We start from the raw sequence: 25,819 nt of genomic DNA, 5'->3' as shown, positions 1-25,819 counted from the left end.
AGCTTCAGTCCCATTTAAATATCCGATACCTTCTCTTATGCGAGATTTAAGTTTCTCGGCAGTTGACGGATTGTGTTTATAAACTAAGCCTTTAAGTGCATAGAAAAAAATCTAGGTTAGTGAAGTCGTTGTACCTTGGAGACCAGGCGTAACTGCCATTCTCCCCCAATCCATTCTCTACAGATAGATGCTAATTTCTTGAATTTTGTGATAAGGAGCGCCATCCTACAAGGCATGGATAATATTTGAAAGCTCTCAGTTGGGAATTTACATTATGACCAAAAAATACTAGACCTATTATTTTGAACCTCCAAATGTTCCACCTGAACTTGTAACTTCCAACAGTAATTGGTATTTTTCTGATTAAAAATGTATTTTTTTTCTTCAAAGTTCCATATATCCTAAAGAAATTTTCTATTATAATCTGTAAGAGCTAGGGTCCGGTTTTATTGTTCGATATATAATTTTCTAACATATCAATCTTTTCCTCTGTGGTATACATAATACATAATAATAATTTTTTGGTACATTTTCGCAAAATAACACCAATACATTCACTGACATGACCATTAGAATTGACAAACGTCAAAATTCAAAGCGTGGGAAATATCTTCGAAAATATCCGATTGCTCCCATACCCGTGCGGTAAAATCCCGGAAATGTCCGAAGTGGCTCGGATTCGTGGAAAACGCAATCGACGCGGTAAAGTGACACTTCCCCACGCTAGATCGGTGTGTAATTAAGAAAAAAGCATATTATTTGTGATAGACAAATGTTTAAAAGGAAATATTTGAAAAAGTAAAAATATTAGGCATACACAACTTAATATAAAATTGCCCTAATTTTTGATGCTAAATATGGCAAGATTATAAAAATAGGTAATTTCCATTAAAAAAAAGTTTTTTTGGCATTTTTTTTAAATTTTATTTTTAAAACTATTTTTCGCGTACCCTGTATTATTATATATCGAAATTTCTTATGAAATCCGTTATTCGAGTCCTTTATCTACAACAAAACTTACTCAAGTTAGACTTAGGTATAGGATACTGTATACAAAATATGTCTAGAATTTTGTACAGAATTCAAAAATTCAGTAATATGCCAGGCGTTCCATTTAAAATAAAAAAGTTGATAATCGCCCACGAAAAATGAAACACCCTGTATATGCCACATTAAAATAAATTGAAGTTTTTTATTACCCCTATTAACTTTTGGATCAATTTCCTATAGTTTCTGAGATAAGGTATGTCCCTATATATCATCGACAATGACTGAAAAGAAATGCAGCAGTGGAACCTTATAAAAAGAAGTGACGAACAATCAGTAAAAATTAAATTAAAAATGAAAAACTCTGCTATGGATAACATTGAAGAACATGAATTTTGGTCTGGGGAAACTTTTCCTTGAAAACTATGAGGTTGTTTATTGGCTTAAAAAAACACTTTTTTGGCAATAATTCAGTGTTTAATAGAACGGTTTGATGCGAGTGGTAGTATTGAATATGAAAAACGGAAAGTGGTAAACCGAAATGCTACCAGAAAAAGAATTGGAAAATTTACTTTAAGTTCAAGATAATCCCCAGGTCAGCAGCTGTTAAGTAGCTAGCATATGTGTAGCCCTAGAAAACACAAATATCATCCGTTCCATATGGAACCACACCAAGAACTAGACCGTCATTTTGAACAAAGGCTACTATAGTGATACTATAAAACTGCACCGTTATAAATGAAGCAATAGAGGCCGATCCAAATTTTTTGATTAAAATAATGTTTTCTGATAAAGCTGCTTTTTGTAGTAATAATGCAGTTAATCGCTAGAACATGCATTATTATTCGACAAACCGTTAGTCATTGTGGTGTGGAATAAAACAATTTAAAGTGATTGGACCATATTTTTTTCGCTAACCACTTAACGGTCCTAGATATTAAATTGCAGAGTGATTTACTTTAACTTCTTCAAGAAATTGATAACGTTGAGATCCAAAAAATGTGGTCTTAGCAAGATGGAGCCTATCCGCATTATCGTCGAGAAATTTGAGATTTTTTAAATAACGATTACCCAGAGAAATTGATCGGTAGAGGTAGCTTAACACCACTAGAATGTCAATCTGCTTACATTATCAGAAGATATGAAAAATATTTATTTATTTACAATATTTAGAGTAACGGCCAAGAAAATATACGAAAAATAGTAAACATGAATATTTTTTACCATTTGTTGCGCCATAATACTAATTTAAAATGAGATAAGTTAATTTCTAGTAATAGGTATTTACATTATTTACTTTTTCTGTAAATTGAAAATTTGGCCTTTATTTTCACCAAAATTGCTAATTGCTAATTCTTGCTTTATTTACGGCTGACACAAAGTTCTTTATCCTGTTCATTTTTTAATCTTAACAGTGCTCTGTTGGCTAAATAGTTTGTCATGGGCAACTAATATTATAGCAATAGTTTTAAACAGAAATAAGGATAAATATTGGAAAAGTTAGTTAGAAAAGTATTCAAAACAGATATATGACCTACTTAATAAAAGTTGTAGGTTTTTGTAAGATCTTTCAGAAAAAATAATAATATCTATGGCATGGAATTTAAGAAAATTGAGAATTGTCAATTTAAATTAAACCAAATATATTAGTTTATTTTGAACACCCCGTGGCATACAATTCAAATTCCGTTCATATATCTTTTGCGTCATCTTCGAATAACGCTAGTATCAAACAAAAAATAATGGCTCTATCGTAATTTTTTTGCAAATGTGAAAATTAGTATTTTTTTAGAAAAATTAAAATATTGGAAAAACAATTAGGTTGTATGTATTACTATTAATAAAAAAGTTGAAGACTTTCAAAAGAAATTCAAAAATATTTTCTCATAAATTTTGAAGCTCACTCTATCGTCTTATGATTATATCTATTTACCTAAAATTGTAGTATTCTGTTTTTTTACTTATTCAGTTCAATAGAATTCCTGGCCTTTCGGAATAAATCCCGTAACTTTTGTATTTCTTGATATACCCCATAAGTAGTACAAATACCCAACTTCTACGTCCGGCATCCACCGGCGCTATATTTTGAGAACAAAATTACAGAGATCTAATTAATCAGAGAAGTTTCGCCGCTCACCTGCAGATGACGTCTGTTCGTTAGGTGGTTAGTTAGGAATCTGTAATGCATTGAGCTGTTCTGCCATCTGTAGATAAGCGACCAAACTTCTTTATGTTAAATTCATTATAATACATACTACTTGTTAAAAAAATATCTTTGTGCATTTAAATTAATCAATAATTTTAGGTTTACATATTTGTTAATTATTGCGCAATTTAAATTGAATTATTTCCTACTATTCGGTATTCAATGTTTGTGGGATATTTAATCTCGTCACAGAAATTGCAAAAAGAAAGATACATCGCTAACTGCAAACAAATTATCATCCTCGCCACTAATAACGTTGTCTGGACGCCAAGTCGACGTCGATGCAAATATTTAAACGGGAATGGGTGCGAATGTGAATGTTGGTTTAAGGGTGGCGTCGCATTCCGCTCAAAATTAAGTTGCGTTACGAGTCAATCCTTAACCCACTTACTCGCTGAAAGCATTCGACATACAGAGTGTCACAAATTTGTCTCTGCCGATATAGCTGTCCGCAACACAACAAAATCGGGTATTATTTGTTTTTAATTTTTTTCGAATGTTACCTCATTATAGGTTATTAAGTTACCTTATTTAACTCATTTAAAGCTTCAAGTAAATTTATTTGTATCCTTTAATCTCATGATATAATATTTGAAAATATTGATTAAAACTATGATTACATTTTCTTAAATAATAATTAACGTAAATAAACGTAAAGGGTACTAATTAAACTTACTCGAAGCCTTAGTGATCAAGAAATTCCAAAATTCAAATATCATTTTTTTTTATCAAATGTTAGACCTATTAAACATCATTTAAAGTGTCCTACTATTGTATAAGTGGTAATTTATATCAGTTTTTAATTATATTTACGAGGTTAGCGCCAAAATTTCCCGGCCTGACATAGATGCAGCTCCAGTATAACGATAAAACTTTGTTTATAATAGTTTTTTATTGACAGCATATTAAACAAGACTTATCCAAAAAAATGTCGCAAATAACGCAAATTGAGTATAGAGCAGTCATAAAGTTTTTGACAAAAGAAGGGTTAGCACCTAAAATTATTAAAGAAAGGCTGGATGGTGTGTACGGCCAAAATTCTCCTTCGTATTCTGTAGTGAATGAATGGGCAAAACGTTTTCGAATAGGGCAGGAGTTCCTGGAGGATAATTCAAAAACTGGTCGACCAGTGGAGGTCGTAACGGAAGAAATTGTTGCGATTGTGGAAGAGGTAGTATTGAGTGATCGACGTTTAAAGGTTAAGGAAATCTCAGAAATTACTAAGCTTTTTGATACAAGTGTTCGTCGAATCCTGAATGATCATTTAGGTATGCATAAGTGCAAGATGGATTCCTAAAAACCTTTCGGTTATTCAAAACCACCGCCGTGTCGAGTGTGCGCGGTCTTTTTTGGAACTCTGTGGGTCGAAACCGAAGCCTGTGATAGAAACTATTGTGACGGGAGATGAAACTATGGTTCTCTATTATGACCCTCTATCGAAAAAAGAATCAATAAAGTGGCGTCGTAAGAGTGAAGCACCTCCAAGAAAATTCAGAGTCCGCCAGTCAATAACAAAGGTGATGGCCACGATCTTTTGGGATTGTGAAGGAATTCTTTTGATAGATTTTAAAGAAACTATTACCACTCTCGATGGTTAATATTACGCAACATTATTACATAAATTGCGAGACTGCATACGTGTAAAACGTCGAGGAAAACTGACCAGAGGCGTATGTCTTTTGCACGATAATGCACCTGTCCATACTGCTGGTGTTGCACAAGCTGCCCTTTTAGAGTGTGGGTTCCGACAGATAGATCATCCTCCCTATAGTCCAAATATGGCCCCCAGCGACTATTATTTGTTTGGACATTTGAAAAAGGACTTACGTGGACGGCGGTTTAACGACGAAGTTGAGTTAAAAGAGGCTGTTTTGTTAAAGGGGTTGAGTTGTTAATAAAGAGATGTAATAATAGTATTGAAGTTAAGGCGGATTATATTGAAAAATAATAAAAAATTGTTACTCTACTTTGTTTCTTTCATATTCAGGCCGGGAAATTTTGGCGCTGCCCTCGTACCTGTTAGCTAAAATTTACCTTCATTTTATAAATTCCTTAGATTTAAGTACGGTAAGTTAAGGAAACATTTGAAAGTCCTAGTGAACCGGGTGTTTTCCAAAAACCATTACAAATTAATTTAATGATTAATTAATGATTTAATGATTTAATGATCACTCTAACCTCATTTTCCGTATAAATGAGAAATTCGACTATAAAGACTGCAAGCAATGACGTGTGGTAAAATTATAACGTCATTGGTAAACGAATAAGGGTTATGCGAGACAGAAATGTGTCAGTAATGCCAATTCAATTAATGCAACTAAAACTTCCCTAAAATTGCAGTTAAATACTATTTAATGCTTAACTTGATAGTAATTACAACGTCGATAAAGGCAATTGTTGGGACACAAAATTGGAGCTGGAAGTTAAAGTAATTGTTTCCGAACAACTTCGCAGTAAATTTCTGAACAACTATTTGAATAAAATACGCTTTATGCTCTCGGCAAACGATTTTCCGGAGTTTCCTTCAAACTTTGACAGTGCAGCAAATAATATAGGCATCAATTTCCAACTATTCCATAAAGCAACCTCAAGTTTCTCATTTTATTTTTAAACTCATTTCATAAGTGTTTTCAAAAATTCCCCCTTCGAAAACACAACGTGGTGTACCAAGCAGAAACTACGAAAAACTAGATGGCTTTATGAACTTAAAACTACTTTATACGTGGTGCGAAATATGGTTACCTCGACGCTTGTGTTTTATGATAAAATTGGAACGTTTAAGGGCTTTTACGTTTTACCCCACACGAAATATTACCCTTTTGGATTATAACGCGCAAATGTAATTTGTATGAAATATGAGACTTGCATTTGAATTTATTGGGTGACTGCAATTTTTGTTATCGTCGCATAATGCATAAAGCATTAATAAATGCTTTTGCCTACTTGCTTGTTTTTCTCAGAGCTGACTTCTGGTGTTTGAATACAGGAAAGTGACAAAAAAGTGCGTTTGAACGTATATGTTTCGTGCAATTAAGTTTTCATCGTCAGGCAAAAACAAAGGATGGAAAAATCCACTTCTGCAGTCGAATCAGAAGTTAGGTGTCCCAAACTTGGTGGTTTTAGGCGTAGTATTATACCTATGATGATTGTCAAAAGTCACGAGAGTGACAGGTAGTTGATCAATTGTGCCTTAGTGTTTAAAATTAGAATTATAGTTACTTTCCGGACGTTAGAGCCAACGTTCGTTCTTGAATATGGTTGGAGTTTCTGAATTTGTTGCAGATAAGAGGATTAGTAAAACTGCGCTTTCTACAAATGGAAAAATGAGTGCAGAAATAGTTGAAATGTGTTGGAATATGATTGCAGTTGGACACTCAACAATATACCGCACTTGTAATAAACGTAATAAAACTGTAATAAATGAGAATGAAAAGACTACCACCAGAATACACTCGTTTTATTTAAAAAACAGTGAATACCTACCTCGCACGAAATAATTTATGAAATGAAAAGATGATTTCGTCATTTCATTCAAAAATGGATTTGTTGGTGGTGGCTTCGGTACTAGCATTTCATTCACAAAACCAACCAAAAAGGATTTTAAATTTGAATAAACCTCTTTTCCCGGAAACAGTAAGAAGAATCAAGTAATAGCTCATAAGATGCTTAAGCACAACAACGCAGCAGACGAGATGAAAGAGGAGGATGGCTACGGATCGATAGACGTTCATGAGATCGAGACTTGGAGCTTATGGACTACAGACGTATTATCCTCAGTTAGAATTCCCAAGAACCAAAAAATGTAGACACATACGTGAGGAATGACGTCAAGAACGATCTAAATGGAATCAAAATGTCACTATGGTCCTCTTCAGGGATGGGCTAGCCATAGAAGTAGAACAGTCCGCTGAAGGAGTGGATAACTTTTCATGGAACTTAAGGCTGAGATAGGATATAATAAAGGATATTCACTAAAGTACCTGGAAGAACCTTCCACATGCGATATCGAAGATTTGGGAAATATCAAAAAATCAGTGTTAAAACTTAAAAAAGAAAATAGAAATTCTTCTGAAACATTTGTTTAAAAATATGATAGATTGTTATTTATTAATTGTCAAATTTTTATTGCACACTCAGTAGCAATGCATTATTAATTATAACAGTAATATCTTTTTGTGTAATTAGTTATTTTTATTTACTTTGTTTGGGTATGTGAACTGTAAGAGTTTTTGAACAATTTAATTTAGTAACGGAATGCAATAGTTTCAAACATTTAAAGCTGGGAGGGAACATTTTTCAAAATGCTGGTCTATCTCGATATATGCTGTCGTACATTCATGCAGTGAGATTACTTACAAAATCGAACAAATCAAAATCACATTTTCGAACTTGCGTCAAACGTAAGTAACCACATTTCTCACTCCAACGTATGAATAAAACATCAATCTTACTTTTATCCAAAGTCAATTTCGAATCTGAGACGAACGGATTTGGCTTTCCAGCGGTGCAATCACATATCGCGCAGAAATTTAGCGCCTACCGATCCCGATTCGGTTTTTTTTTTAATTACTTTTACACGAAATTGGTCCCGACTAATCGAAAAAGGGAAGCAGCAAAAATTGAGAATTATATCATATCGGGAAAATTGGTTTCATCCGTTGCGGGTGTTGCTGTGCGGCGACCACCGTGCTGAAAGTTGCGGCTGCTTTGGCAATTCTACCTGAAATTGAAAACCGATGTAGATTTCTTTTACAGTCAATAAAAACACATGCGAATGCGAATGCATATACTTGCGAAAGCGGACATAAAATAGAAAATGTGATCTGACGTAGCCAAGTTCCTTTGAAAATATTCTCTACAATAATGATAAAAATAGAATTGAACCAATAAACAAATACCAGGTTATATTAAAAGAATTCGATCAGATTTGAAGAGGATCGTTTTTGGGGACAAGTTTCTGCACAATTCTATAGAATCGAGTGATGATTTCGGTTGACATAGACTTTTATTAAGCCTATTTCTCACTTGGACACTAGGATGTGAATACAACTACATAGACATTAATAATTAAAATTGTTGTAAGCTGTACAGTTGAATAATGATTGAGAACTCTATAATAATAATAATAGTAATACAAGACAAGGTAATTAGAACTAGAAATTATGAAAAACATATATTGAAAATCAACACCATTGATAAATATAGGAAATGAGGTGGGTGTAGCGCACTAGCAAATAATTATTATTTAGTAAGGCATAATCAACTGGCAAAAATCATACATCAGCAACTGGGTTTGAAATGAGAACTTTTGTCGAAAAATACTCCAGCATTCTACAAATATAATCGTCCGGTACTAACAGATACAACGGTCGCTCACAATAGGCCAAATATTCTCTTCATTGCTAAACAGTAAAAAGCGGGACAATCATTGATATTTCCATACCGTTGACCCACAATTTGAGATCTACGGAAGCTGAGAAAGTTCGAAAATATTAAGACCTGGCTATCCAGGTAAAACAAGTCTGGTGTCTTAACGAAGTAACCATATGTTCATTGGTTATGTCAACGGAGGGAATTGTTACAAAAAATTTTAAGGAAAACCTGGGAAAACTAGTCGTGCAGAATAACATCTTTGATATAACACAAAAAGCTGTAATACTCCAGACACGTCACATTGTTAGAAAATTTTGGGCTTAGGTGAAGTAGGATAGGAAGTAGCTCCTCGCTACCAATATCACATCACCAATACCTGCAAAGCAGAGAAATCTGAGACTGATAATAATAATATAGTTACACATCTCAAACGGCAAGTCTAGCTTAAGATCTTGATCTTAGCTATTCAACATCAATAAAAATTGCAGCAGTTTTTTTGACAAGTTGCAAGTACTTGAGGAATTTATTTCAACATTTTTAATTCCATTTTAAAAGGTGGATGTTATACTGGATGTTTACCTTCCTTCCAACCAGTGGACTTTCGCTGTGGAATTTTTCAAAACATCGTGACGGAATAATGGGCTCGATCCGGGCCTGTATGCGTCCTAAAATTCCTGGATACAGACTGACCAAGTGTAAATCAATTTTCGATTTTTCTACTCAACTCCATTATTTTTGTATGAAATTTTGGAATTTTGTGGTTGTGAAGAATTATATAATAATCATAAGTTTTCTTAATATATTTACCTTTTTACTAAAACTATTATTTTTCACATTATTTAAAAAAAAGTATGCTCTGTGTCTAGTTTATGGACTTTTTAAAAGTACCATTAAGTCAGTAATATCTGATAATAAACGAAACTAACCAAAATTTCGTGCAAAAATATTGGTTCCAAATGAAATAGAATAGTCAAAAATTTGTTTTCACTTGTACACACTGCATCTCGATAATTATCACTTTTTGGACTAAACTAAACTGGATCAAATCCTAAGGAATCTGTAGTTTTACCTTGTATCATTAATTATGAAATGCCCTCTATATGTGGCGAAAAGTAAAAGTATATTAAATTGATGTTGTTGTTAAATGTCTGCTGTTTAGTCAATTTCAGAATAACAACGATTGTTGAGAGTTTTTTGAAACAAATTTATTGATGGTATTAGAGGTGGGGTATAATTTCTCATCCATTCTTAAAATATTATGGTAATTTTCAAACTTGTGCTGCTAATGCTTCGACGTCAAAGTGTTAATTTACCAATTTCTAGGTGATCTAGATCAATCCGTTTCATCCGTCTGATCTCTCTGTTTCATTCATCATTTAGAGCTTTTCGTATATTATTCCAACACCTCTTTTTTTTCTAAAAGCTCAACAAACATAATGTATAGAACAGCGAGGGTGTTGTTTAGTCAGACCATTTTGCGATTGTCAGGGAAAATAACGAGTACGAAATTGATTTTGATGTATGTGTGTTTTATTGATCGTAAAAACCCGCTGTAATAAAGATCGTTGCGGGAGATTCAAAATTACAGTGGAATTTTCTCATCACTGATTGTAGGAACGTACAGCGCAATATTAACGGGTGAAACAATTTTCGTCAAATGATTTATAGTAAAGAAGCATATTTTATTGGTTTTCTCTGTGATTACTTATTTTATTAGCGACAAAGATAAATAAAAGACGCAAAATACAATTAAATGCAAAGACATGAATAAAATGAAAAGAGGATGGATAGGTTATTGCCTAGACTTTTGAAGCTAACCAAAACAATTTTTGCAATAGTTAGAGAATGCAAAAACCAAATTTTGTGTAACGAGTTAAAATTTTGAAGAACTCGAAATTGTCTAAGCAAATTGTGACCTAACTTTTCTTTCTTCTTGTTTCGTACAACAACGTGAATGTATAGTTGATATTGATTCGTAGTCTAGGTGCGAGAGTATAAATTAGAAAGGGAAGGGAAGGAAGATCAGTTCGTAAATAATATCAAAGTAACTCCCACCCATGGGAGTTTCTACATCTGTGGAAGTTACAACGTCGCAAAACTTTCGTCGTAAATCTGGATGTTACGATCGAACAAAAGGGAAAAGTAAATTTTTATTTCGCCCTTAAGACAGTATCTTATCCGCAGGTGTTGTAAATCACTTATCGAATTCAAATTTTCGTTTGTTTTACAGTTCAGTCCAAGCAATCAATCATTTAAAATACTACTTATATAATAGAAAACAACGGGTCTGTATTGATGGCACTTTAAGTGACCAGAGATCAGTATAGTTTACCCCAAGGCACTGTCCTAGGACCGCTCCTTTTTACTATTTATACAAATGATACGTTAAATCTCCAGCTTGCGGGCAGAATAAGTGTTTGCAAATGACAGTTTTATTTTGTAAAGCAAAATTTTGGCACGAGGTTAAGATACAAATAGAGAACTGGTACCAACATAACAAATTGTGACAAGTTAGAAAAAATAATCCAAAAATAGTCAGCTTAAAATCTGATAATTATGAAATACCAAAAGCGACATAAATAACTTATCTAGGTATTAAAATTGGCGATTTACTTCGCTGGGATGCGCGTATAAATTATTTAGTAAACAAATTATGAGGGCTTCTGACAAACTTTACGCATTTAAAAGATTTCCTTCACATCAAACAATTAAAAATTCTTTATTGGATTTCAGTTCAAAGTCGTATTATATATTTAAAAATGGTTTATCAAAATTATTTATCGTAAAAATAGATGCTATCCAACAAACATTTTATTGTCGGAGAGCAATCTTTTGGATATGAGACAATGGTACTGTCACGCAATTTTAAAAAATTTAAGAAAAGAATGAATATAAATCTTTTTGCAAACCACTCAAAAATAAGCAACTCATTAGTATATTTACAGTTAGCAACAAAACACATGGTCAAAGAAGTCTGAAGTTCTATTCGCCCAGGTTGTCGAGAGATATACAGGAAACAAAATCTTTTCGAAGGTTTAAAACTAAAACTAAACTAAACTAAAACAAGTTTTTAATGATTTAATTGACATTATTATTGTTTATCTCATCCCGAATATGACGTAAACTACACTTCGGCTATAACCAATTTTCCCATATATACTTTTTCTTTGCGATTTACTGATATCCTGATATTAATTTTGATACGTTGCCACTTCTCTCTTTCATGTAGGGATGGATCATTCTGTCTGGAAGCCGGTCAGGTCCGCTTTCAACCAGTTGTTAGATACCATCTTGTCTATGTTGTCCTGATTTAAGCAGCTAGCCGATTCTCTTCGGAATTTTTCGGGTTTAATGGTATTATTTTCTTGCCATGAGGAAACATTTTAGACTGATATTCTGTTACTTATTGAGCGTAGCACATATTTCTCTGTAAAGTTCATTCAGGTCTAGGGTTAGGCCAAACGAATAATTTAAAGCTTCTACAGCACGTGCGTTAATGGCTTTAATTTTTGTGTTAGTATATAGAGAAGTTTTAACTATTACCTTTAATTTGTTCAAAAAATTCTGCTGTAGCTGAAGCTGCAGAGTGACAAAAATGCCATATTTTAGCCACTATTGTTGTTTTAAAGTTTGTCAATTCTTCGTGCAGTTTTTCAAAAATCTATCAAATTTGTCGCAAATAAAGTATAGTGTACAACTTCTTCGCCCACTGGATTATTAAATACTCGATCCGTGACTAAAGTGGCATTTATCAAGCTTGTTGCGTAATGTACTTCTTCCGGCAATTACCAATTTGGGCTATAAAATATAGCTACTTAATAGATCAAATTTATTAATGTCCTCGCAGGGTCGCTTTGACATCGTACGCCGGCGTTAACGTAGTTAAATGCTTTCAATATCCTTCGAATTGAGCTGCGGTAAAGTCTTTTCAAAACGTTTCATTATTACCGCATTTCTGCGATAGACATATTGCTTAATATCGATTAACAATTCCCTCCCACGCGTCTTTAGAGCCGGGAATTTTTACGTCGAAGACATTGAGCTAACGATTTTGCGTCATAAACTTCAGAAGCACGTCTGGGTGACTTAATTACTTAATGACACCATGTCGCAATTTACATGTTTATTAGAGTTGGGCAAGTGAAGTTTACGCGTCACTTTATTAAGTTATACTAAACGCTGCTGGCTTTCTAAATAATCCATAGTAATGAGAAAAGTTGTTTCCTTATTTGCGAGAGAAAATGTTGGGGGGTGTGTGATATTGAATATGCGGTATTCAGGCAGTTCAACTGAGAAATAATATGAAAACAGGACATCAGTATTAATGAACTAGTGATTGGACCCTAATCTAGAACAAACTTATTAGTATTTTTTCAGTCTTCTTTTAGTTTCCTCTTTCACTTACATTTAATGAGAAATATATTTCAAGTAAATATCGTCAATCTCATTAAGAGTAATAAAAATAAAATAAAAATCATGCGAGACACTTTATTTGAACGATAAAAAGTAAGGCAGTTTTAGAAGCAAGAAACTATGTCAAATAAGGCTCCGTACACTATTATTTCTTATGATAAATTGAAATGTTTCTTAAAGTCTAACATTTTGTATCATTGCCATTTGCTTTATTAATAGCATTAAGTCTTTTTGGAAGATTTAAAACAAACTTCTGGCGACATGTTTTCCGACTGTTCCCTTATCCTATTTTTGAGGTCTTCTTTACTCGTAACTTGTTTAACGATGTAACGATGTTTTTTCACTCGCTTTAATTCTTCCCACAAATGCTCTATGTGAAGTTGTGGGCAGACATTATGGATTATCCAGTGACGTACAAGCGCAGCAGCGTGTTTGGAATTGTTATCCTGTTGAAATAAATAACGCCCCTCAAGGTTAAGTTTTTCAACCCTTTGGTTTAAATTATTCTTTAGGATGTTCAAATAGCTATGTTGGTCCATGATACCGTCAATAAAAGCTAAATTGCTTTTTCCATTAGCTGACATGCACCCCCACAATGAAACATTACCTCCACCATGCTTCACCGTAGGACAGACATTTTCGATTTTCGTACCTGTATTTTTTTTTCCTCCAAACCTTATCCCGACCATCTGAAAGATTAATTTTTGTTTCGTCACTAAAAATAACGTTTTTCCAAAAATCAATGGTTTTGATACTGTGTCTTCGGCCAAATTCCAAACATTTTTTTCGATTTTTTTTCCGAAATTAATGGTTTCCTTCTTCCAACGCGGCCGTTGTAATCTGCTCGATGCAGGGCTATTATTTTTTTATGAACTCTTCCCTGACTTTAGAAATGTACGTGAAAGATGAAACTAAAAGAAAACTGAAAAAATACTATATGTACGGAGACTTTCTTGGCCGACTGTATGCGTCTCGCAAAATTACCTTCTACAAGATTATGAATGAATTAACTCACGAAGATTTTTACAACATTATTTTTTATTACTTTCGTAGTGGATTATTCTTCTTCTTGTGTCTTGTCAGGTCCCTCTGACGATGGTTGGTCATTGGCGATTATGACGAAATGTTCTGCACTGCAAGAGACCTGTTTATTTCTCACTCCCCTATGGTAACGTTCCGATGATATTCGAGAAACATTTTCTAAAACCTGTCAAATTGACGAACTTTCAACAGCCATGTTGATTTTGGAACGCCGTCAGACCTTCCAGTAGCTACATAATGCAACCATATTTCAATGTAGCGTGAAGCATAATATCAAAATTATTTGTTTAGTTTTTATTTTTTAGTCTGCAGCCGTTATAATAAAAAAAATTATTACTTAGTGAGAGTTTAGAAAAGCACCTCAGTAGTTGTTACATACAGGAATATTTCTAAATTCTTGAACAAGTTGACTATTGCTTAATTGTTCTCCGATTTGTTGAATAGTTCGCGAGCGACTTCTGATATTTCTCGTACTTTAGTCGTGACTTTGGACAGTGATCGGATGTGTTCGTTGCATTTTGGACACTGCTATTTTGACGTTCAAGTCATTTAGTATATAGAATGTATACCCAAAATCTGATCATAGAAACAATATAGAATACAAAATTACTAACGATAAACTTGCATAATGTACAAGTAAAAATATGTAGTGACAAGTAAGTTAAATACCAGTTCAGTAGTATACTATATAATATAAAACGTCATTGATGAACATTTATAAATAACCCTAAAGTTGGGTTCTATTCTATAGATAAAACGTTAAAAGAAACTATGAATTTTAAAAAATGTTATTGGTTGGTTGTTGATTTTACAACTACTTTACGAGTTGTGATAAGAGAGATGTGGTTGTAAACAGATTAAAATTTCCGAAATATACAAGGCTACATTTTGGGCGAATGTTTGTTTTTTAAATTACAGAGCTTTCGCATATTTTTACCCCCTATGCTAGAGAAAAGGGTGAATGCGATTGTTTCATGTTTTTATGTGGATTTTAAAATGTTTGTTGAGAAATGTTTCGTCATAAACAGGGTGGTACGAATTATAATGGAGCAACTTTAACAGCGTATTCAGCAGTAACGAAGTTTTAAAAAAAACTCCATACATTCTATTAAAAAAAAATCTCTTCTACTTTTTGAATGGTAGGTATTGTTGCCATTAAAAAACAGATTCAATTTCAAATATTCGCGAAAATTGTTCGTTTGAGCGAAAAAAACCAAGAGCCTATTTTTGGGTATCTAAATTTATTGACAAAATTGCAATAAACCATTGCCTACCGATTTTTTTGTTAGTTAAATTAATTTAAACTACTCACGAACGCCACTGGTTAAAGAAAAACAAGTTTATCTACGCTGTAAATTTGTTTTAAGTGGCAAAATACCCTTTTGAAAGTTTTTTAAAAATATGGGAAGACGATTAGTTAACCAATATTTCTACACTCAAACAAAACGCAGCATTTTATTACATAAGTTTATATGAACTTTTCTAATTATTTTTCTCCGTTATAATTCGAACCATCCTACACAGAGTGTTCGGAAATTGAGTTCCCAAACTTGGAGGGTAAATTCAACGTGGTAAAATAATGGTAGTAAGTTACGTAACACAAATTCGAAATCGTTAATTTTTGTAATTATGATTATTGCTTGTCAATTTTTTTTTAATTTTATTTTTAAAGCAGTGCGCTTAATTCTTCACGGAATAAGCTGGTATTTTACACACAGACCAGATTTTGTAAAAGTCATCGTCACAAAACAAAAACTGTTTCATGTTTTACTAGCATTACTTTACCACATTGAATCTTTCCTCGGAACTCAATTTCCGAACACCCTGTATAGTATAATAGGTATAGTGATGGTAATATCATTGGTTTAACAAATATGCGAGTTTCTTCTTGTTGTATACTAAAATGTCATTTGTTTTTTAATATATTTAATAATAAGTAATAAATAAATAAACATGGATTTCATTTTTAAGAAGTTTTGAACCTGTTTAGACTCTCAAAACGGTTGCACAAAAATCTGAACTGTTCTAACAATAATACGAAACTGATGAGGTTTAACTTGTAAATACTTTAAAGTTGGTAAATGTTAAAAACATCTAATATAATACGCACCAAACGTAAACGTTTTGAAAACGAAATCTTAAGAACCGCTAAGGAAACTTGGACAAGATCAGTTGAATACAAAACAAAATTGCACTTGTACTTGTACCACCACAACTAGAAATATGCCGCAGCATAGACAATCGCAGAAATTATTTCCACCCCTTTTAGTTATAAATATTTGGTTGGGAATAATTGGATCGCCTCGCCTAGCTGTCGATTTTAGTACTTAAACGTTAAAACCCCACGATAGTGTTTAAACACACTAAATTATTTACATCAAAGTTTAATAGATGACTATTTTTTAATAATGAATAACGCCTTTCGGCATAACAATTACCATAACGCGTTAAGTGGGTAGAAACGCGGGGACAACATATTAGCAAAGCGAAAAACAACAAAATGCGCATCTAAAAACATCTAGGTTAGACGGGCACAGAACAAAACGGAAAGCCAAACAAAACGAGAAAAAGCTTATAAATATATCAAACTAACTTGTTTAGTTGGTTTGCAACGCCGAAAACGATGCCGCAACTAAACCACAAACAAGAAATCTCTTAGTATCAAACGCAACACGTCATAGATCGGGTTTCACTCTCGAGAACGCAATGGATCTACGTCTAAATAGCGTCAGCGTTGTGGGGTGACTGTTGCCACAACGGCGAAGCCTGAATATGGGGCGGATCCACGCTTATTGATCAGCAGAAGAAGGTTCTACGTTCCCGCGCCAGATCGGAGTGCCCCGAACATAGGGCAATGCACTTGGAACCCCGTCAGTTTCGAGATCAGTTCGACGCATTCCGGCAAAACATTACTTTACTATAAATGGGCCACTTTCCGTTCCGACGTTACCGTTCGACCGCATCTACTCCCACGTTTGGATGTTGAGTTATTATTTCAAATGCCGACGAGGACGAAGGGAATTTTGGTATACTTCGACCAGAAATATAGTGCTTTTACAACCGGTCCCCTACCGTTTATCCAAAACCGCAGCAAACCCTTACCCGTGATCATTCCAGGACCGTCCTAGGAATTTATCTACCTACGCTAACGAACGGGATATAAGTATTTTTCAAACTTTTTCGCCGAGCAATTCTTGAAACCTGTAGATAAAAAAATTGGTACTAAGTAACAACAAAATATTAAATATAATAATAATAAAGTATCGGTCACTTAAAAAATCGTCACTGTCCCTAGTGTCACTGATTCAACCCCGCCACTGATCGTTCTCGATAAATATTTTCTTCTTTTATTACTCGTTTTTCACAGTTAGACCATCTTTGTACTGATACTTTAGCTACCTCTTGCCGAATTACGTTTATGGTACTATCACTAAATTGTGGTGCAGTGTTATTTCTTGTTATATGCGCTCTCAACTCAGACCAAATCATCTCAATCAGGTGAAATATACAATGATACGGGGGTAATCTCAAGATTTTCATGTCCGTTCTGTTGTGCTATCGAATCGATATTGTAGTCTTTATTAAAATGTTTTATTATTAATAATTGAAGAAGTTGTTTTTTCGTGTAGCTCTCTTCAAAATATAAATAATTTTTGTACAGAAATTGTTTAATTTCTTTTTTATTTCAAGAAGCGTTTGGAATTTTTCTAATTTGGGCTGAATAATACGAGCCATCATCCCACACAATAACAATATTTGGCGATAGTTTTGAGAACAGTTTATTTTCAAACCAGTCAAATATTTCCGCGGTCATGTTTTCAAACTTACCTGTGGGATAAATAGAGTACAAGTACTTATCATTGAACTAATGAATGAGAATAGCCTCGCATACTTACTGCAAGGATCATGGTGAAATACCTCCGTAATATATACGACCATATTGGCAATTTAGGTTAAACTCTTAAGAACGATACATATCACCTGATGTTAAAATAAACCGCCTCTACTTATTCGAAAATTCCTCGCCGTGTTAATACTTCATCAATCAAATTTAAAACGGTCTATTTACAAGTTTCTAAAAATATTCGTTACGGTCCATCTCAGGCAAGACCTACTTACTGTGCACTATACTTTTGGTCGTATTATACCGTAAGACATGGGGTTTCACCTACTACCTCTCGAAAACTAATTAAAAAGGAGAAGTTTTTAAAAATTTTACTTACCTTGTGATTCTTTGGGAGTAAATCGCGCAAATCCAGCTAATTTTCATTAGCTCAATATACCAAAAAAATATTGTTTATAAGGTGGCAATTTAGATAGCGTTTTGAAGTTGTTTAATGCTATTCTAGATGCGTTAATAAGCGTAGAGAAAGAACTAATATGCCGCATTGAACACTCGTACGGATGTCTCGCATGACTCTAGATACGTCACTGGAAAAGAGAATAGAGTCTGAAATGTATATTTATCGCCGTGTAGTAAGAATATCATGGTTCTGAGAATAACGAGAAAGGAAAGAAAAACGCATTATATGGGTCATATCATGCGAGGAGAAAAATGCTAACTTTTGACTAAAAAAGACAAAGTCCAACACAAATGGGCTGTCGATAGATTCCAAAATTCTTGGTTTGGTTAATTCGAAAGGAAACGCCATCAAAAGGGGAGTAGTTCATAAATAAATAAATAAATAAATAAATAAGCTTCTGTGTTTTGTGACCTAGTTTTATATCATTTACATCAGATAATATAGTTTTTTATCCTAGAAACCTACCAATAGAGCTATAAACGATTTTTGCAAGATATTTTTATCGAAGTCGAGGCAGAAGGATAATTGCAATGTGGTTGATCTGTCACAGGAATGAACTTTTAGCTAGTGCAGACCCCTATATAATCTTATCAGCTATATCATCATCATGGTCAAAATATTACAACAGGCCACGTGAAAGGTCCCAATCTCAGGACTGATCTTACTCTTCTTTTATATAAACGAATTAGTGAATATTCTGTGTATTTTTTATTCCAGAAATTTGGAAAAATCCAACCAACCAACTATGAGTTTTTTCTTCACTCTGAGAAAACGCAAGCACTATTGTTTGAAATGGCACAAAAGCTCAATTTTAACTCTATGATTTACAGTGATTAAATTAGGATTGCCATTAATAAAAAAATGTATAGCTATGTGTTTGGATAGTTTCTGGTCATGATTGATCATTGCCTAATTTAGTATTTTAGGGTAGGAAGAAAAAAAAAATACTTTTTTCCCACTGTAAGTTGAACTTACCAAAATTCACAAAATGTCTTAAATTGTCAATTGCCAATATTTCTGAATGAGTACAAAAATCTAAATACGTACAGATTTAAACTGCAAGCGCTTTTAATTACAGAATGTTTGGTTCTATTCTGGAAATTTAGGTGAGTACAGTTCGAATATCGTTTAGGACTCTCTTTTGTTGTAAGTATTTTGGTTTTTTGTTCTTGGCTAATAAAAGTGTTAATTTGGGAGGATCTTTCACATTGCATTTTTGCATTTTCTTTCTTTCTTCCATCGTAACGATTCCAGCATCGCAAATGTTCCATTTCTTACTTCTTAGTTCTTAGAATTTGCAATTGGTGTGTTTTTATCAAATATCAAAATCCAGAGATATTAATTTTAATTCGACACATACTGCTGAATATAAAACTGACTAAATAATTTTTTTCTTTTCTTGAGAAGTTCTTATGGCAAACCCTTTCCTGTAAATTTAAGTAAATGCCTGGGCTCGATATACTGATTTACTAACAAATTACAAAGGAAAGAACTAAAATAGATTTGGATAAACATACGTAAAAGAAGAAAGGCAGCGGTGGATATTTAGTAGATGTAAAAAATAAGTTATAACAAAGAATCACGTGTCTAAAAATATCACCTAGAATAGGATCAGAGAAAAAGAACGATAATGCACTTATCCATCATCCTACGTTCTACAATGACTGCATTTATAGTAGGAAACATTTTTTAATATACAACTTCGTTTTCAAAGCTTCATAAATTCGCAATTCACAATTTAGTAGCTCTGATTTTTTATTAAGGACACAATGTTACAATGTTCTACAAAAAATATGGAGTCAAATAGCATTCGTCTCTAACGTTTTGGAAATAAAATAAATAAATACATTTCAAATATCTATTTCTTAATCAGTTTCAATTTATTTATTCATTAAATCCGCGCATCTTCCACAGGATCGCTGGGGACTCCCTGATTTCATTAAGACTCTCGCTAGGAGCATAGATAACGTATTTATAGAGCAATACAGCCTGGATATTCCTCTCTCGAAAGCAAGCTTTACTGTAACCCTAATGGATAAATAACGAACTCGCCTATCAGGCCGTGAATAAAATAAAATCAAGCCAAAACAAGAATTTCCCATTATATTTTAATTGCTTTCTTATTTTTCCATTATTTAGTTGTCCAAAGGCGGCACACAAAACAAATTTATTCCTCTAGAAAAGCAGTCGTTTGTGGCAAGTTTTATTATTGCGGCAAAAGTATTGTACGTTGGAAAACGCGTTTATACAGTCCGGCCACATTTTCGAATATGGTTAACATATAAAGCACTGTTAATTTTTTGTAACCCTGAAGGTACTCAAACTAAATTATCAGGGGTGCGCATGCATTACAAATTATGATTATTCTAATAGTTGTTGGGATAGAAATGAGTTTTTCTTTTTGGAATTCACTTGTTTGGTTTACAGATTGTCCTGAAATTTTAAATAGAACACCTTGTACTTTTGAGCACTTTAAAATTAGTACAAAAATACAATAACATTTCAATGTTGGTAGTAGTAGTGAGATATTAGGACACCCTGTAGGAAATCCAACAAACCTATTAAAAAAGTGGCAACTATATATACGTTTCGAGAATTTGTTAAAGCTGGTATGTTCATAAATACGATTTTTCGAAAAAACGTTTCAAACACAAGTCATTGTTTCCCTGTATTACCTGAGTTGTGTAAAATAGCCTTAAACTAAAAATATCGGCATAAAAAAATTAAAAGACAATTTACTTAATCAACAATCCAATTGTTGGTAGCACATAAAGAATTTGAAGTTTTCCATATTTGATTTTCTCCAGGACATCAGGTTAAATTTCTCCTTCGCAATTTATTCCCCGTAATTTATGGGCTTTCGTCCTTATAAAAATCGATTAAAAAAACGAAGCGAACAATACAAATACACCCCTTGACTATAAAGATGTACTCGACGGCCCTTTTGTCATCCTGACCTACAAATATTAGTCTGCAATATTCTATTATATTCTTGGATTATTTCAGTTGGTTTGGAAATCTTCATTATTGAAGTTTTTCGTCTAATTTTTGGAGCAATTTTTAAATAAACTACTAGGCGACAAATTTGATACACACACCTTAGGCACGAAGTTGATTTGACAGGACCGGAACACAGTGGAGTCGAATGTTTATTACACTTTTCCTACGATCATTGGTTTTTGGGTACATTTTTGCACAAACGTCAAAATACCACAGTGACTTACAGTGACACTTGTCACTTTCCACACGCCCATGCATAATTTCTCTTTTTACAGTGGAAAATAGAAGAAGAAAGAGTGGGAAGAAATTTAAATAGAAACTAAACTAAATGTGCTACTTCTAATTATCACTACTAATTATAATTACATTAAATATCAACGTGGGTGTGATCAGATTGACATATATTTTGTTATAGTCATGTAATCGTTTCGTTCCCACGACTTGGAAAAGTCCTAGCAGTAAATATTTGACTTCCTCCTGCATTAATGGGCAGGAATCCCATCTATTAAATTTTCCCTGTACTTTCTCACTTGAAGATTGGCAAAAAATCCTTTCTGTTCTCGGCGGTTCTTATCATCTCATGAAGATCCAGGCACATCGTACATTCTTCAGCCAGGACAGTTTTTTCTTCGCCAGCAGGCATGGGCCATCGATCATACATGTCTTTTACAGCTGATATAATTGTTCATAGCATATGGTTTCTTAGGATAAGACTTAATAAGGCTCCGCAGAAACATTCATAGTTAATGGTATTTATATAAGAAGGAAATATTGATATATCCACCCGTATTACAGAATGAATAGGTAAAAAAAAGAAAGTTGTTTAATATGGCAGTCAGCTCATTTACACCTCGCGTCTTCTAAAAACAACACGATCATCGATTTAAATCAACATGCATATCACGATTGCACTTGCACTTAATTTCATAATATCTTTCTTTTTCGGCAACTATAATGTGTAACGACCTCCCGTCGGATATGAAAGCGAAGATATATAAACGCTGCCATACTGAATTTGGCTCAATAGTGGTGAAAACGAACGCGCATTGGTGAAATGAAGATGGTTGTTCGAGTAAGTGATCAAATATAAAGTGCTGATTGCAAGTTGTTTTCACGATATAAGTACAGCTTATTCTATCGATCTTTCCCTACAGGTTAAAATTTTTGGGATAGTAAATAATTTTTGCCGTACAGTAGGTAAAGTTTTTTGAAAAATGTCGTTTTTCGTTAAGGGAGCCGTCTAAAATGCACCAGATTAATTATTAAAGTTGTGTTGACTTAATTCTATCGTATTGACAATATTCTGCAATGTTGCAGTGTCACATAGGCAACTAAAACAGACACACTCATTTTAAATACTTAGCAATATTAAAGTGTTATCTTCTTTGCTCTAGGAGACGCAACAAGGCTGGCATTTATGTTCTAAGCGCACATTGCCATTGGCAGGCGCATTTTTCTACGATGCCTAAAATTGTTGACGCTTTGATTGCTATGTTCTGTAGCCCAGTTCTTTTAAGTTCATTTATGTTCTGTGATCATGGGTTGGGATTTTAACGTTTCAAAGTAGTATTAGACCGTTTGGTTCACTTGTTAGTGATTTTGAAATTTGAGACACAGAACTCATATGAAAACAACTTAACCATTCCGAATCTGAATTACGTCCAAAAAAACCTTCCTCTAAAGTTTTATCGTACCACCTGTTCAAGGTTTTAACCCACTTGTTGCCACATTTAAGCTTATACTAAAGACCGGTTTGGAAGGACTTGCCACAGTTAAAAAACGAGGACACAAAGGATAACGTGAAACAATATATAAGGAGAATACAGTCCAACATAACATTAAGAAACTATAAGAAACCAATATAGAAATATTTTAGGGGGTAAAGAAAAAAACATGGATGACTGCCCATCAGGTCCAGTATAAGGAACAACATACTGGATATGAAGGAAAGTAAAAGAAAGAGATAAAAACGTACATTACACCGCTGCGGTAGACAAGAAACTCAAAGCTGCTGGGTTGCACAAACCTAACGGCTACATACCGAGAATCAAAGTCATCCAATAATCGACATACAACAAACGCACATTGGAAGCAATACGTAAAGGGCACCGTCCCTTGTGTATTTATACACAAGGGACGGTGAAACGGCGGGTTCTGACAATTTCTATTCAGAGTTTCTGTAAAATGACTAACGACAATATTTAACTTTATCAACAAAAATTCCGCGAAGCGATCTTATTACTCTGCCTAAGAAACCAAGATTACCGATTATCACTTTCTCAAAGCCTTCCTTAAAATAGAGAGAGAATCTACGAGAATTGCGAGGTATATATGACTCGGAGAGACTATCAGAATGCTTTTGACAAAGTAAAACAAGATAAATTGATGAAGATCCTGTAGAAAGTTATCAGAATAATTGTAAATATATATTATAATCAGTCAGCAGCTGTCCAAATGAACGAACAACTGATGGAGGAAATCAAAGTAGAAGGGGTGTAAAAAAACGTGGTGATCTTGTTGAAAAGTATTAACTTTTCAACATTTATTCCAATACATTATGAAGATATCCTTCGATGATGAGCGGTTGAATAACATCAGATACGCGGACGATACTATCGTTTTTCAAGTTAGCTTTGAGGGTCTGCATATACTTATTAAACGTATCACAGACTTCAGTAGACTTTGAACTTGACATTAATGTGTTCTTGTTATTCTTTTTCTTTTTATGGGATCTTGCGATCTGTTAATTCTAAGCTACCTCTGCAGTATTTCTTGGAATGTTGATGAGAAGCTGTCCCTCCATATTCTAGATTGTCTTCTCGGTGGAGCAAGTGACCTTACATAATTGTACCAGCATGCTCTTTATCTTATTGGTTTCTTTTCGCGTTTCCATGGCGTAGCTTATAATGGGTATTACGCATGTTTTACAGATTTTCACTTCTTTGTGCATGTATTGATTTACAAATACGCTCTAACTCAGGCATTCTGACATCTTTGCGACGTAATTGATTTGACATCTTGGGCCTTTAGTTGGGTCATAGCCGCTTAATATATCCACAATAAGGTCTTTAAATTGTGCTGCTCTGTGATGTTGTTTTCAATAGCAAGCTTACATCGCACTGGTTCCTTGTTAAGTTGCTGTATTGCTTGATAGAACATCGTCAGTGTAACATATCATGCCGATCTGGTCCTTTTATCGTTAATTTCATACCCTAGGTTGCTGTCTCGTTACCCGATTCTCCCCAGTACTGGAATGTTTCCAGCTGTCTGCTCTCGCGATTTTACTGTTGTTTGTTGTTCCTATTTAAGTTGCGAAAGACTTTTATGGTGTTGGTAGGTGTCTTCTTTTATTTTAGGAATGATGTCTTCCAGGCGCAATCTATTGCCAATTGCCTGTTCCCCTGCCAATGCTTGGGTAGATTTACTGACCCTGTTTAAAAGTAAGGAATGTGACTTTAATGCCAAAAAAGGAAGTATATGATTCATGGTCTCCTCTTGATTCAATGAAGAGACTCGAGGCTTTCGAAATATGGTGTTATAGGCGTATATATAAGATTTCCTGCCTTAACAGAATCCTAATGAAGAGAATTTTAATGGATAAAGTATCCAAAGTCCTAAAAGAAATAAAGAAACCAGAACTGGAATACCTGTTTCACATTATGGGCAATGAACATCAATACGGATTGCTACCGCTCATCGTGTAGGGTAAAGTTCTGAGAAGACGGGGACCCGGACGGAGAAGAATCTCATAGCTCCACAGCCTGAGAAAATGGTTCTCTTTCACTACTGACCGACTCGCTTTCGAGCAGCAGTCAACAACATTCTGCTCTGCTGCTTCGGAGCTGTTCTGATAACTAATCGACAACAAAATTGTTTCTCTAACCAAAACTATTGTTTCAGTTTATAATCGCCCTCGCTGTTCTATCAACAGCAAGCGGTCAACATCCAAACTCAGCCTCACCTCCGCCCACTAGAACCGCCTCCCTTCTAGGAGTCGCTTACTCCGCAGCTGCTGATGTTTCACATGTAGCTTTTAAATCGCCCTTGCTGTCTTACGGTTCCCTCGCAGACATCCACCTGCCTGCTGAACCGCTGATTGTAAAAAACACGATCTCGCAGCACGACGACATTCATACGGATGTGACAACCGATATAGGTGTGAATCCGGGAGCTTACTGTGTTAGTGATTACCAAATTGCTAATAATCTTTCTAGGATACCGATCCCCAACTCAGGACGACCCCCAACAAGCCACGTTGGTGAGAGTCTCGAATCCTGGTTTTAGATATGTAAATAACGTTCCTGCTCAATACACGCAACCCGTGACGTCGACAGGTAACCAAGTGGCCGAAGAATCCAGTCCGGTGGCTGCCCGTTACCCTGCGAATCCCGCAGTTCATAGGGTAGCGTTCCAAGGGGTAACAAATTACAATTACGGTTTTTAAATAAATATTTTTTATTAATTCCGTTTATTTATTTTTAAAAATATTTGCTCC

At 34.2% G+C, this 25,819-nt stretch overlaps 3 protein-coding genes across 4 annotated transcripts in view; 2 read left to right on the top strand and 1 right to left on the bottom strand.

Annotated features, from left to right (window-relative positions):
• LOC132699917 (uncharacterized) overlaps nucleotides 1-14,711 on the top strand; it is an 85,931-nt gene extending 71,220 nt beyond the window's left edge. The window contains exon 3 of the mRNA XM_060666910.1: nucleotides 14,063-14,711. Within this exon, the coding sequence (XP_060522893.1) occupies nucleotides 14,063-14,072 (10 nt within the window). The 3' untranslated portion in view covers nucleotides 14,073-14,711. The remainder of the gene's footprint in view (nucleotides 1-14,062) is intronic.
• The window catches only part of LOC132699915 (uncharacterized), a 50,715-nt gene extending 33,808 nt beyond the window's left edge, over nucleotides 1-16,907 (bottom strand). For both annotated transcript variants that reach the window (XM_060666907.1, XM_060666906.1), the window contains exons 1-2: nucleotides 16,614-16,907; nucleotides 7,645-7,913 (exon numbers count right to left, since the gene is read on the bottom strand). The gene's annotated coding sequence lies outside the window, so the exon portion shown is untranslated. The remainder of the gene's footprint in view (nucleotides 1-7,644; nucleotides 7,914-16,613) is intronic.
• A 5,453-nt stretch (nucleotides 16,908-22,360) lies between these two features.
• On the top strand, nucleotides 22,361-25,768 carry LOC132699919 (pupal cuticle protein C1B-like). The gene is made up of 3 exons (XM_060666911.1): nucleotides 22,361-22,396; nucleotides 25,225-25,480; nucleotides 25,539-25,768. The coding sequence occupies exons 1-3, from the start codon at nucleotides 22,379-22,381 to the stop codon at nucleotides 25,766-25,768; spliced, it is 504 nt and encodes a 167-aa protein (XP_060522894.1). The 5' UTR covers nucleotides 22,361-22,378.
• The last annotated feature ends 51 nt before the right edge of the window (nucleotides 25,769-25,819 follow it).

Source organism: Cylas formicarius, unplaced genomic scaffold (genome assembly GCF_029955315.1).
Source record: "Cylas formicarius isolate icCylForm1 unplaced genomic scaffold, icCylForm1.1 PGA_scaffold_3__17_contigs__length_32017465, whole genome shotgun sequence".
In the NCBI taxonomy this organism is placed as follows: domain Eukaryota; kingdom Metazoa; phylum Arthropoda; class Insecta; order Coleoptera; family Brentidae; genus Cylas; species Cylas formicarius.
The sequence above is the reverse complement of the archived record's forward strand: the minus strand, read 5'-3'. Positions and strand labels throughout refer to the sequence as shown.

Bases quoted from the DNA above. Each gene is read 5' to 3' on its own strand.
- LOC132699919 (XM_060666911.1), top strand. The intron at 25,481-25,538 runs GTGTGAATCCGG...TAATCTTTCTAG, and splicing joins GGATGTGACAACCGATATAG to GATACCGATCCCCAACTCAG.